The sequence below is a fragment of the Eschrichtius robustus genome, chromosome 15 (genome assembly GCF_028021215.1).
Source record: "Eschrichtius robustus isolate mEscRob2 chromosome 15, mEscRob2.pri, whole genome shotgun sequence".
NCBI lineage: Eukaryota > Metazoa > Chordata > Mammalia > Artiodactyla > Eschrichtiidae > Eschrichtius > Eschrichtius robustus.
In genome coordinates, this window is record NC_090838.1 from 24,659,466 (window position 1) to 24,673,128 (window position 13,663).

General features: G+C 43.5%; 1 protein-coding gene across 6 annotated transcripts in view; it reads left to right on the top strand.

Annotated features, from left to right (window-relative positions):
* LCLAT1 (lysocardiolipin acyltransferase 1) overlaps window positions 1-4,735 on the top strand; it is a 191,412-nt gene extending 186,677 nt beyond the window's left edge. For 5 of the 6 annotated variants that reach the window (XM_068564818.1, XM_068564815.1, XM_068564814.1 and 2 more), the window contains one exon: window positions 711-4,735. In XM_068564818.1, the coding sequence (XP_068420919.1) occupies window positions 711-1,213 (503 nt within the window). In that variant the 3' untranslated portion in view covers window positions 1,214-4,735. The remainder of the gene's footprint in view (window positions 1-710) is intronic. The other variant, XM_068564821.1, reaches the window with a different exon arrangement.
* Window positions 4,736-13,663: the final 8,928 nt, after the last annotated feature.

Genomic DNA, 13,663 nt, shown 5'->3' on the forward strand with positions numbered 1-13,663 from the left:
AGGCCCCTGTTAGGGCACTGCACTTGCCCGGCTCCCTGATTCTGCTGTGAGCTCTGCAGTGGGGTTAGGAACCGTATTTTATCCACTTCTCTATCTCTAGCATCTGGCATATGACTTTGCCGAAAACACTTAACCCCATGGTAACTAAATCATGAGATTTCTAAGGATGGTGCTGTACTGGGTCAGGGTCTTTATTGACTTCACATTGATGTTTCTAGAAATAAAAAAAATCATATGGAAGTTTTCATGCATGGCTGACCACTTCATCAAGTCTGATTCTGAGTTTTTCTTTCCAGTAGCTTTCGTGATAAGATTGGGTTAAAGGTGAGCAAGTTTTTTATTTGGAGAGAGGGTGTATTTATTAGTGATAGGAGGTCTCAAAACAGTGAGTCCTGTTGGTGTAAAAGAGCTGTCTGTGCTCTAATTCCTATCTCAAATCTAACTTAACGTGCTTATTCGTTTAGTTCTAGAATGGCAGATCACCGTTTCCACAAATGAAGGTAGTTTCTTTCTAAAGGTCTTTGTGGTAATTAGCAAGCAGATAAAAAACTAAAAATGACTGGTAAATGTTGACCCAAGAGCATAGGAACACGAGTATTTACAGCCCTTGTTTGTTCACCTTGGTTCACTTGGTCCTGATTTTGTGAATCAGCATTGCTGTCTGAATTGATCTTTACTCCATCTGTATTTTTATCTTTTCCAAAACCTAGGTAAGAACCTGGATGCTGTCCATGACATCACGGTGGCATACCCTCACAACATTCCCCAGACAGAGCGGCACCTCCTCCTCGGAGACTTTCCGAAGGAGATCCACTTCCACGTCCACCGATACCCAGTGGACACCCTCCCCACATCCCAGGAGGACCTCCAGCTCTGGTGCCGCAAGCGGTGGGAAGAGAAAGAGGAGAGGCTGCACTCCTTCTATCAAGGGAAGAAGAATTTTTACTTTACGGGGCAGACTGTCATTCCACCTTGCAAGTCTGAGCTCAGGGTCCTTGTGGTCAAATTGCTGTCCATACTGTACTGGACCCTGTTCAGCCCTGCAATGTGCCTGCTCATCTATCTTTACAGTCTTGTTCGGTGGTATTTTATAATCATCATTGTCATCTTCGTGCTGCAGGAGAGAATATTTGGTGGACTGGAGATCATTGAACTTGCATGTTACCGTTTTTTACACAGACAGCCACATTTAAATGCAAAGAAAAAGGAGTAAGATTGTAAGATTCACAGTGTAAAAACCTAGGGGATATTTTGGAAATGTTCTAAGCTTTTGTAAACTGAGATGCGTTTTTGCATGACTATGTCAAATATTTCTTACTATCGTCATTATTTGTTAAAGATATTTTGCACTTAGTTTTGTGGGAAAATATTGCTACACACACGATTTTTTTTTTTTTTTTTAAATCTCTGAATGTAATTTCAACACTGTGTAGCAGGGAGCGATCGCTGTGAAATAACTTGGGCCAGAGTATTAGTAAACAATCATCAGGCTGTTAGCAGACAAGGTACACACAAGATCTTCTTAAAGGCCCAATCCTGCTTCCTAACCAACTCCCCAGACAGGAGGCAGACCTGGGGCTCCTGAGCACTGGCCCAGATCAAGTGCTGGCACTTGACCGTGGAGGTGAGGGCCCTTCCTCCTGGCTCCCTCTTGGCCCTGTCCCCGCACTCCTTTCTATGCCAGTCAAACCCTTGCATCCTTCCTGAAGACCAGAAAACAGAAATCCCTTGTCCTTAAGCTGAACAAACATTTTAATAGGAAGCCCTTCATTACTCATGAAATCTTGGCATTTAGCCGTGCACTGACCTAGACGTCAGAAGACCACCGGTGCCCTTTTCTCACGTGGAAAATAAGAGCTGGACAAGTCTCAGGGAGCAACCGCAGGCTCTCCACTCAGAAACCTTAGTTTGAATTTTTAAAGCTAGGAATTCATACAGTTCAGTTCTTCACTTCTGTGTAACCTTGCATGTTTTGTGCTGGTTTCTTTACACCTTGTTAGCAGGTGTAGCTTTTCTGCATTATAAACGGTATATACGTCAAGTCACTTACCTTTTTAAAGGAAAGCGTAGAAGAACGTTCTCTTATTGCCATCAGAAACTCTCTTTTGAAGTTGTGTCTTGGTTGAAATATTTCTTTAAAACCTGCCACAAAAAGGAAGGTTATTGTATTTTCTACATGTGCGTGGGTGTCTAACTTCTGCCACTAAATCAACAGCAGCACTTGCAGACAGGGCCGTAATGGTTTAACCTAAATTATTCAATCCCTGTAGCCTTGACAAGTTTTATTCTTAAAACCAAAATGGTCACACAAAAATGAATCCTTTTTTAATGATGGTGAGGGATCTCTCTCTCTCTCTCTTTCTTAGTCCCAGGTTTCCTCTTTCATTAGTAAAACCCACTTTTGACCAATTGTTCACCTAAATATTCCTGTCATTTGGAGTCAATGGAAAATTCAGCAAGTCAACAGCACCAATCTGCTTCTGAGGCAAAAAAGAAATGTGTGGCCGTTGTTTCCACTCCACTGGAGCCCTGCAGCTACTTTTCTTCTTTTTTCTGGTCCTAATGGGAATGCCGGTCAGAGCAGCAGAAAATATGGGGCATTTAAAAGTCTTTACTGTTAAAAAACCTGTCCGCTCATTCCTGCCTTGAACCAGCCTCAAACACTGTTTCTAGCTTTGCGTACTCCTGGCGCGAGTGCCTTCTCCTTAATTACATCTCCTTTGTGCTGGACGGTGACTTCTGCCGGCAGCGGACACCGGCATCGCCCATGACAGGCATGCACGCTGTGAGCTAGACTTACCCAGCAGACTCTTCCGCTTTCAGAAAGCCACCGCAGCACTCTGTTGGCATACCGTTTCCACTGGAAGAGAACTAACTAGTGCCTCTGCTGAAGAGCCCAGCCTGTATTTAACTACTCCCCCAAGGCTGTTTTTAATCCTGCTGGGGCTACTAATTAGTTACTAGGCACATCTGCTCCAGACCCGGCTTCCTTGGTTTCTAAGGTGGTTATTTTTTTAACCCTTTTTTTTCCCCTTAATAAAAGAGGTTTCTAATTTAGGTCTCTCTCAGGCTTCTGGTTATATTTGGAAATAAGAAATAGTTTAACAATCAGGATTGCTTTTGTCCTGGGTCAGAGAGAAACGCTGAGTTTTCTACTCCACAGGTGTTTGTAATGTAGCCCGGCTGCCCTTCCTCCAACTAACTGCTCAGGGCTCCTTGGTTCGGGGTCTGGCTTTAATGGCAAGTCCTCTTGAACCCTTTGAAACCTGTAAAAGGGGAACTCTTCCTTTTTAAAACATGTTTTCTTTTGATCGTAAAAAACATGTTTAAGATAAAACGCAAACTCTTTTTTAGTACCCCGAATTCATAAGCACTGAAACTGAGACATTGTACTTCTAAGAATTAGAAATAACTTCAAAAAGAAAAATGTTGCCTTTTTTGGTCTCTGGTGTGGTTTTTTTGATTTGTTTGTTTTGTTTTGTTTGCAATAGGCTTCTTTTAAAATTGTAATCATTTGTGTTTTCCTACACAACTTTTTCTTCTCTTATTTAAAGAAATACACTGTCCATGATTTGGACTCTAAAATTGATAGTGTCAGGTAGAGGTTAATGCAGCTCTGGTACTGCGCTTGGCCTCAGCTGTGACCCCTTCCCACCTCCCAGTCTCGCTCTGGACTCCGCAGCCGCCCGTCTGGCGGCATCTGGACTCTCACCAGTCCATCCATTGGAAACTCAGTGGAGTTTGAAATGTTTGCAGTGCTGTATGTCCATTTGTTACATCTTTACCATTCAGACAAGATTTAAATAAAGCAAGTGTGGTTTACATGGGACATGAACCAATTATACTTAAAATAGGAACCTGCAAGGAAGGGCACTGATTAGGTCACAAGTTTTCCCACCAGGCCTCTTTGATGAAACAAGCCAAAGTCATTGTAAAATTCAGTAGAAGAACATGGTAAAAGACTAAAAGAAAAATAAATGTCAGAGCCCATAATTTAAAGCTCTTAATAAAAATCCTTGTTTGTTAGGCTACTAAAACACAGACGGGGAGAAATCCCAGCTTCCACTTGAGTCACTTTGAAATTAGTTATGTCCATAGCCCCACGTCAGACGTCGTCCATCAGCAGCTGAGACTGAACTCGCCAGGAGGGGAGACGTTCCCATCTCACCCGGACTTCAAGCTCTGGCCTGACCACGCTGCCCTTGTGCACTTTTATAACAGAGACTAATGGAGGGAGCCTGTTGGTATTAAATTGTTTACATTTCTTTATATAAATAATGTGCTTTCAGTGCCTTAGTTACGGGTCCCTTTCTTGTTCCAAGAATTCTTCAATGTGTCTCTTAGGTAAAAGTCTCTTTTTGCTATTCACTGGGAGAAAAATGGTTTCTAAAACACTGGTCACTGTGGTCAATACTACTTTGTGATGACATCTGGGAAAGAGAGCTTTATGTGGAGGTAGCGGTTGCCTCAGGGCTATTGTTTATGTTGCAGAAATGCTCTTGTCACATGATGAGCTTCAGATTAGGCATGGCCCTAAAGTTGTCTTGTGCTGACCTTAAATTCTTATTTCAGAAGAGAATCTTGGGTCTGGTAATTCATTTTTTAAAAGATCATGTGCAAAAACACTACGTTTTAAAAATAACTCACAGAATGGCCTTAGTTTTTTATGTCCTGGTATGTTTGTGAGTTGTGTTCTCTGTAGTATACATCCCAGAATAAAGTGGAGTGAATTCAATAGTTTACACGTGTGTTGGGTTTCTGTTTTTGCAGGAATGACTGGAGGCTATATTGTTATTGTATTGTAACATGTGGTATTGAGGAAGAGCTGACCAGTTAGGACTCTCTTTCACAGATGTTTAAAACATAATGCCAGAGCAAAAAGGGAATATACCGCCTTCATCACTGAAAAAGTCCAGGGGCCGCAGCTGAATTCAGGGTTCAGTGAATGTCATCAGAACTTGATTTTCCTCCATCTCAGTTCAGCCTGAGGGCAGTGTGGTCATTCCACAAGGGAGGGGGTCTCATGGGAAATATCCGCACCACTAGCTGCAAGAGGTAAACAGGGCTCTATGCACGCCCTCCCCCATTGCCAGGGAATACAGAACTAGGAAAGCAATTCTTGGACCAAAGCTTGACAAATGCATGAAAACACATTTAGCAAACAGACACGTGCAAAAATCATGGGACTGAGGGGTAGCAGAATATGCCACCCCAAAATATGAGTATAGGAGTTCAGGACATGCCACCCCAAATATACCACTTTGGAATATTGATTATTTTCAGCTGTAGGCACTTGAGAAACAGCAAATGCAGGGAAGGGCTGTCTCTGAACTCTCCTCTCCTGCCTGAAGACAGATCCTCCAAAAGGAACTCAACTGCCATAAATCCCCTCCCTGGGAGTTTCATCAACCAGAGGGGATTGACACTTGTCACAGGAAAGGAGACTTCACACCCACACACTTTGTCACGAAAGGCCATACCCTCCCTCCCCCATCTATTCCAAGGGTCCATTCATCTTTCCTAAAAAAAAACATTCACTATCCCCTAAGAGGGCTACTTTCTTCCTCCCCTTTTTCCATTAAGATGGTATTTCAGCCTGGATTCTAAGCCACCTCGAAGAGTTACTCATTTTTCCCTGGGTATCTCCATGAATACATGAGGGATACATGCTAATGAATTTTTGATTGTTCTCCTCTTGTTAATCTGGCTGATATTACAGGAGTCTCAGCCAAGAACTCAGAAGGGTAGAGGGAAAATGATTTTCCTCCCCTACAGAACCTAAGCTCTGCAGTGCCCCATTCTGTCTTTGGGTTCTCCAACAAGCATTTGCTTGAAAGATCCACTCTGAGGGGAGCCCCCAGTGTCATTCTCTGGGAAGGGGGCATGAGGGACCAGAAGAGCGGGTTTCCAGGACTGGGCCATGGGGCTGGTGGGATTTCTATATTTCTGTTCAGGCAAAGGGGAGAGTAGAGCAGAGTCTTTCTAGTCACCCATGTGCTTCCACATCACTCATTTCACTGATAAATTATGTAAAGGGCTTCAGCAGCTCCCTGCGAAGGGTGGGTTTTCAATGAGGTACTTCAAATGCCAGCTAGTAAGCCCTAGGATGTAACAGAGTCTAACCTACACTCATACGATGCACTCTTCATGCCAAAATGTTTTTAAAGTAAATACCTAAAAGACAACTTGCGCTCTCCTGGCTGTGTTGACTTGATTCCCAGGATCCACATGGTGACTTGAGGCCTGCAGTCACTTCAGCCCTACATCCTCTCAGGTTCAAACCCGGTGGGAAAGAGCCAGAGAGACTGCTTCCCCAGTGGCTTAACACAAATCCTAAAGTGGGTTGCAATGCTCATTCCTGAACCACTTACTTGCCTGGAAATAACTAGGTGGCTTGAGTCCCTGGGTTACTCACCACCCCCTGGAGCCAGGGCTGGAGTTTGTTCCCCTGGACCACAGGGACCAAGTGCTGGGGAGGGATGAACTTTCAGAGGGCTGCTGTTGAGAACAGGATAAAATGACGCTGGGTGGCCAGATGTCCACCTCGACTATGAAACTTCCCAAACCTCCCAGTGGAGTCTGGAGCAAATCAGCACAGCTTGCAGAGAGAGTCCCTGACCCTGCGCAGTGAGAAACAAAGGAGCTTGGCTGCCTCCTCCCATCAACACCAGGGGATATTTGGGAATCTAAGGTTCTCCAGAGCTGTACACAGACAACCTCATCAACAACTGGTCCATCTGAATACTTTAATCATTAGCTCTACCCAGATCACCCGACTTAAGCTAGACAGTATGGACAGCATTTTTCTTCCTGTAGGAAATCTGTTGAAGTACAAATCCTGCAGCTCCCATGTCTCTCCCTGTTGGCTGATGCAGCCCTCTTTCTTCCAGCACTGCAGGCACAGAATCTCACAGTGTCACTCATCCCTCCCTCACCTGCCCTGACAGTCAAGCTGTCACCCCCACCTGTGCCTTCCTCCTCAGGGGCAGCTCCTCCTTCCCACTGCATTAGACCTGGCAAGTCGGCACTACCTACCAGTTCTCCCTGCTCCAGGAGGTTGACGCCGATCTCTATCCACGGGACCCAGTTGATCTCCCCACAACCCCAGTTTAATCATGGAACCCTGCTTCTCACCACCCCCAGTGGCTTCCTGCTGATGTCAGGCAGCCCAGACTTGACCTATCCCAGTTCTTCCCAATCCACCCTATCCTCGGGCCCAGGATTGTCCCCAGGTGTGGACCTTTTCACCCCAATGCAACTGGCTGCCTAAAACTCATGTGCCCCCTGCTCCTTCCCACCTTTGCTCATAAAGGTGCTTCCTTCAGAGCCCAAATTCTGTCAAATCCCACTTTTTCTCTGAACTGTTTCCTCATCAGTCTAGCTTGAAATGTCCTCCTGTCGTGGTGATATTTCTCTGCAACTCTCGCTTGACCGTATTACATACTATCTCACGTTATAGTTATTTTTCAGTCTTATCACCTCACCTGGAGTATAAGCTTCTGGAAAGCCAAGATAAGAATGCCTCATATTTCTCTTATCCCGAACAGTATTTAGCCCAGCATCTCACCAATTCCTTTTGCACAATAAATTCTAAACGGTGATTCCTTGGAAGTCATTCAGAAAGCATCCTGTACTAAACTCAAGCTGGGTGCAGAAATTTACAAATTTAACATAACAAAAACAAAAATTTGAAATGCAAACCCATCTACCTCTGGGAAATAGCTTTTTTTTTTTTTTTTTACAAGAATCAAATCATTTTTGATTGATGATATGATTTACCAAAATATATTAGCAACTGAACTGTTAAAAGTAGAAACTTGGCTCGAAATGTGCATCCTTAAGAAGCCTTGTTCAACTAATCTCACCTCCCCCAGCTACACCTGTGGAGGAGAATTTGCCAATACCTAACATAATTCTTATGCACTTACCTTTGGCCCACAATCCCACTTACAGAGATCTATCCCCCAAAATACACTGGCCAAAAAAAATTGTAAGATGCGTGCACAAAGCTCTTCATTGTAGTTCTGTTGGTAAGAATAAAATACTGGCAACAACCTAAATGTCCATGGTAGGGAATGACTGAATACTCTTTGGTATAATTATATGATTGAGTTCTGTGCAGCTGTACAGAGGCACGATGGACACCTCCAGACACTGATATAGGACATTTCTCCAATATATTAAGTGAAAAAAGAAAAAATGGAGAACAATGTGTATAGTTATGCTTTTATTGAAGAAGGTGAGGCCATACAGATACACACACATATGCTTAATTTAAAAGCTAATTCATTAAACATAATTTAAAAATATAAGTTATAAAAGTAAAATTGTAACATATGGGGGAGGGAGGGAACATGATGGATGAGACTAGGATAGGAACTAGACTTCTTTTATATATCTTATTTTATGCTATATGCTTGACTTTGGAACCAAGTTAATGTTTTACATAATTATAAAATTAAATGAGGGAATTCCCTGGCAGTCCAGTGATTAGGACTCAGCACTTTCACTGCGGTGGCCCAGGTTCAATCCCTGTTTGGGGAACTAAGATCCTGTAAGCCAAATGGCACGGCCAAAAAAAATTTAAAAATTAAAAAGTAAAAGAAATTTAAATGAAAAAGTAAAGGCAATTTCTAAAAATCAAAAGAAGAAAAGACAAAAATCAAAAGGAAAATGAAGCAAATGACCCTAACATATCAAATCTGGGGAATAATTACACAGAGAAATTTTTTCAGGTAATTATAATGTATATCCTTAACAGTATATATTCTCAAGGCAGAAGGAACTTCAAAAAAAATCTTAAATTGTTTTTGTCATCATATTGTTAGTAATGATACAAGTTTATTTTCTGAAATTATTGCATTTATTGTAAGATTAGGCATGTAAGTAATTATGATAATGTTGCTAGGACCAAGATCTTCAGTGTAAAAGATATATAAGTATAGAATTTTTAAAGTTAAAAAAAATCCCCATAATCCTAAATTTGAACTGAAAATAATCAGTATGAATTTATGATGTATTCTGTCTTAAAAAAAAAACAAAACAAGAGCTACTTGGTAGTCCTGTCCATTAAAAATGTTAGAAATAATGGCCAACCAATAGCAATGAACAGCCTAGTGCCCAGATAATGGAAAATCATTTTCCATTAAAAAGGAGCCAGAAGATCTTGGACAAATGGCCCAGGACAGGTAGAAGGTAAGCCTGGACATCTTGAAATACCAGAAAGCAAGGAAGCTTTCAAAGACCTCTGAGGTCAGCAATTAGGGCTTAATTTCCAAATATACAAACAGCTCATACAACTCAATAACAAAAAAACAAACAACCCAATCGAAAAATGGGCAGAAAACCTAAATAGACATTTCTCCAAAGAAGACAGACAGATGGCCAGTAGGCACATGAAAAGATGCTCAGCATCGCTAATTATTAGAGAAGTGCAAATCAAAACCACAGTGAGGTACCACCTCACACCAGTCAGAAGGGCCATCATCAAAAAGTCTACAAGTAACAAATGCTGGAGGGAATGTGGAGAAAAGGGAACCCTCCCACACTGTTGTCGGGAATGTATATTGGTGCAGCCACTATAGAAAACAGTATGGAGGTTTCTCAAAAAGCTAAAAATAGAGCTACCACATGATCCAGCAATTCCATTCCTGGGCATATATCTGGAGAAAACCATACTTTGAAAAGACACATGCACCCCAATGTTCATGGCAGCACTATTCACAATAGCCAAGACATGGAAACAACCTAAATGTCCATCGACAGAGGAATGGATAAAGAAGATGTGCCTCAGAATGGGAGAAAATATTTGCAAATGAAGCAACTGACAAAGGATTAATCTCCAAGATTTACAAGCAGCTCATGCAGCTCAATAGCAAAAAAACAAACAACCCAATCCAAAAATGGGCAGAAGACCTAAATAGACATTTCTCCAAAGAAGACATACAGATTGCAAACAAACACATGAAAGAATGCTCAACATCATTAATCATTAGAGAAATGCAAATCAAAACTACAATGAGATATCATCTCACACCGGTCAGAATGGCCATCATCAAAAAATCTAGAAACAATAAATGCTGGAGAGGGTGTGGAGAAAAGGGGACACTCTTGCACTGTTGGTGGGAATGTAAATTGATAGAGCCACTATGGAGAACAGTATGGAGGTTCCTTAAAAAACTAAAAATAGAACTACCATAGGACCCAGCAATCCTACTACTGGGCATATACCATGAGAAAACCATAATTCAAAAAGAGCCATGTACCAAAATGTTCATTGCAGCTCTATTTACAATAGCCAGGACATGGAAGCAACCTAAGTGTCCATCATCGGATGAATGGATAAAGAAGATGTGGCACATATATACAATGGAATATTACTCAGCCATAAAAAGAAACAAAATGGAGTTATTTGTAGTGAGGTGGATGGAGTTAGAGTCTGTCATACAGAGTGAAGTAAGTCAGAAAGAGAAAAACAAATACAGTATGCTAACACATATATATGGAATCTAAGGAAAAAAAAAAAAGGTCATGAAGAACCTAGTGGCAAGACGGGAATAAAGACACAGACCTACTAGAGAATGGACTTGAGGATATGGGGAGGGGGAAGGGTAAGATGTGACAAAGAGAGAGAGTGGCATGGACATATATACACTACCAAATGTAAAATAGATAGCTAGTGGGAAGCAACTGCATAGCACAGGGAGATCAGCTCGGTGATTTGTGACCACCTAGAGGTGTGGGATAGGGAGGGTGGGAGGGAGGGAGATGCAAGAGGGAAGAGATATGGGAACATATGTATATGTATAGCTGATTCACTTTGTTATAAAGCAGAAACTAACACACCATTGTAAAGCAATTATACTCCAATAAAGATGTTAAAAAAAAAAGAAGATGTGGTATATATATACAATGGAGTATTAGTCAGCCATAAAAAAGAATGAAATAATCCCATTTGCAGCAACATGGATAGACCTAGGGATTATCATACTAAGTGAAGTAAGTCAGAAAGAGAAAGACAAATACCATACGATATCACTTACATGTGGAATCTAAAATATGACACAAATGAACCTATCTACAAAACAGAAACAGACTCACAGATATAGAGAACAGACCTGTGGTTGCCAAGGGGTGGGGGAGGGATGGATTGGGAGCTCGGGATTAGCAGAGACAAACTATTATATGTGGGATGGATAAACAAGGTCCTACTATATAGCACAGGGAACTATATTCAACATCCTGTGATAAACTGTAATGGAAAAGAATATATATGTATAACTGAGTCACTTTTGCTGTACAGCAGAAATTAACACAACATTGTAAATCAACTATATGTCAATAAAATTAAAAACAACAGCAACAACAAAAACCAAAGACTTTTGAGGTCAGGACAGACAGACTCAGGAGCCAAGTTAAACAAGCTCCCACTGACCGAAGACGGGCAGCTTGAGCATTAGTAGGAACGATAACTGAAACAGGGAAAGACGTCAAGTGTGGTAAAAGCCCAGAGTTAATGATACTCAAAATAAATAAGTAAAAACACATATTGATACATTTGGAAGATGCTAGATAATCAATTCATTACTCTGAAAAGTGGTATCTAGATGAAAAGAATTTAGCATTTAACCTTCCTTTCCTATATGAACAGTACCTCAAGCTAAATAGTTGACGAAGGAAAGTTTCTCTCTATAGAAGTATTCCAGCTTATAAATGATGAAACTATAGACTAAAAATGACTTCAGAGTCACATTAATCAAATGCAATGGGTAAATCTTGTTCGGTTCTCCTTTGAGTAAATAAACCATAAAAATAAACTATGAGACAGCCAGTTACACTAAATGGATATTTAATGATATTAAGGAATTATTTTTTGGGTGTGAAATGGTACTGTGATTATGATTTTAAAGCGGTCTTATCCTTTAGAGAACCCGATGCAGTGGTGTGCCGTCTGGGGCTGGGGAGTGGGTGGAGAACGGCTGAGCAGAACCTGGAGCCGGTGGCCCTGTGTCTCCTGATAGATATGCGAGCCTGCCTCATCCTAGTCTCTCCAAAGTGTGTACCTGGAGTAATAAAACGTTAAAATAAATTGCTTCCTCAAGAGATTTTAGAATCCACACTTGTTTCAGCTCCCTTCCCGATGACAAGAAGGCACAGGCGTCTGGAGAAAGCTGGGCGCGGAGAGCAGGGGTCCCGTCCGGTCCCAGCTCCCTCGTGGCAGTGGGGCTCTGAGCTCAGCCCTTTCTCTCTAGGTCTGGGCTCAGGGCCGCCTCGGGCCGCACTGCTGCCCCTCGACCTGTCCGGGGCCTTCCGGCCAAAGTGCCTGTTCCTCGGCAGGGCCAGGTAGACACGAGATGCGTTGAGATGCCCAGCGCCCTCCCCCCGACTCCACTTCCCCCCACGAAGATGCCCCTCTGCAAACTCTCCCTTGGCGCCCTTTGCTGTGACTGCCCAGCACCTCTGCTCACGGAGAGCCAGCAGGGGCACGGACAGCGCCCTCTCTGGCCTGGTTCCTGGGGCGTAGGCTCTGCCTCCACCTCCCCCTGAGGCCAGGGCTCTCCAACCCGGTCACCTGGGATCACCTGCGGAGATTTCACACCTGCGCCCGGTCCCACCCAGGGATTCTGATTCAATTGGTAGGTGTGCAGGCTGAGCGGTAGGTGCCATCAAGCCTCCCAGGTGATTCTAACGAGGGGCCAGTGCGTCCACCCTTCTCAGGCCTCACACGGAGGGCGTCCCCTCCCTAGGCTCCCGCGTCCTCATTAGTAAAATGAGCCCTTGGTCTTAGATGTTCTGTATGATTTATGAGGTGATTTAGTTTAGTAAATATTTACTGCCTACTCACTGCCTGTGGGCCCTGGACTAAGGAGCAAAGATAAGGAAGCTTTATTCTTTGCCCCTTCTGCCCACACACGAGCTTTCCTTCTTTGCAAAACAAAAACAAGCTACTGTTTATGAGGTGCCACTTTCCAGGTGTGAAGCCAACCAGACAGAAATGAAGAGGGTCAATAAGAGAGGGCATCCTGTCCAAGACGCAGGTCTGTAACTGGTGCCCAAGTCTGGGCGCAGGCAGGGCTGGAGGGACCCCACACATGGTGGGTGAACAGGGGCACCAGCCCTGTGGCCACTCTGTCCACTGCATGGGGCTACGTCGGTGTTGCAGATGGTAGCTGGCACTGCAGCTTCAGAAACTGCTGTAAAATGACAAAGGACCGCAGCCCACAAGGGGAATTTTCCATCCCACGGCAGGCTGGAGGAAGGACCCGTGTTCTCTTCACCTCTTTATTCTACAAGATCTCAACTCCAACTGGAAGTCACCATTGGTGACCAGCACTTGCAGGGGAGACCAAGCAGCAGACTCAGTTTCCCGGTTGGTCCCCGTGTGGGCAGGGAGTGGGCGAGGAAGGGGACAGGCCGCCGGAGGGTGAGCGCACGCGACAGGGGGCGGAAGAGCCTGCAGCCAGAGGCCAGCCACACGGGGCTCTGAGGAGGCAGGAGGTCATTCTGAGGAGGAGAGAGGCCTGCAAGAAGCCGGCTCTTCCCCGCCTGCCCCTGCTGTGGAGACGCCTTCCCGTTTCCTGAGGATCCACAGGACTGGGGGCTGGCTGCCTTGAGGCCGGCCCGTGATTCTACTCAAGAGACATGGTAACTAAATTACAAAGGG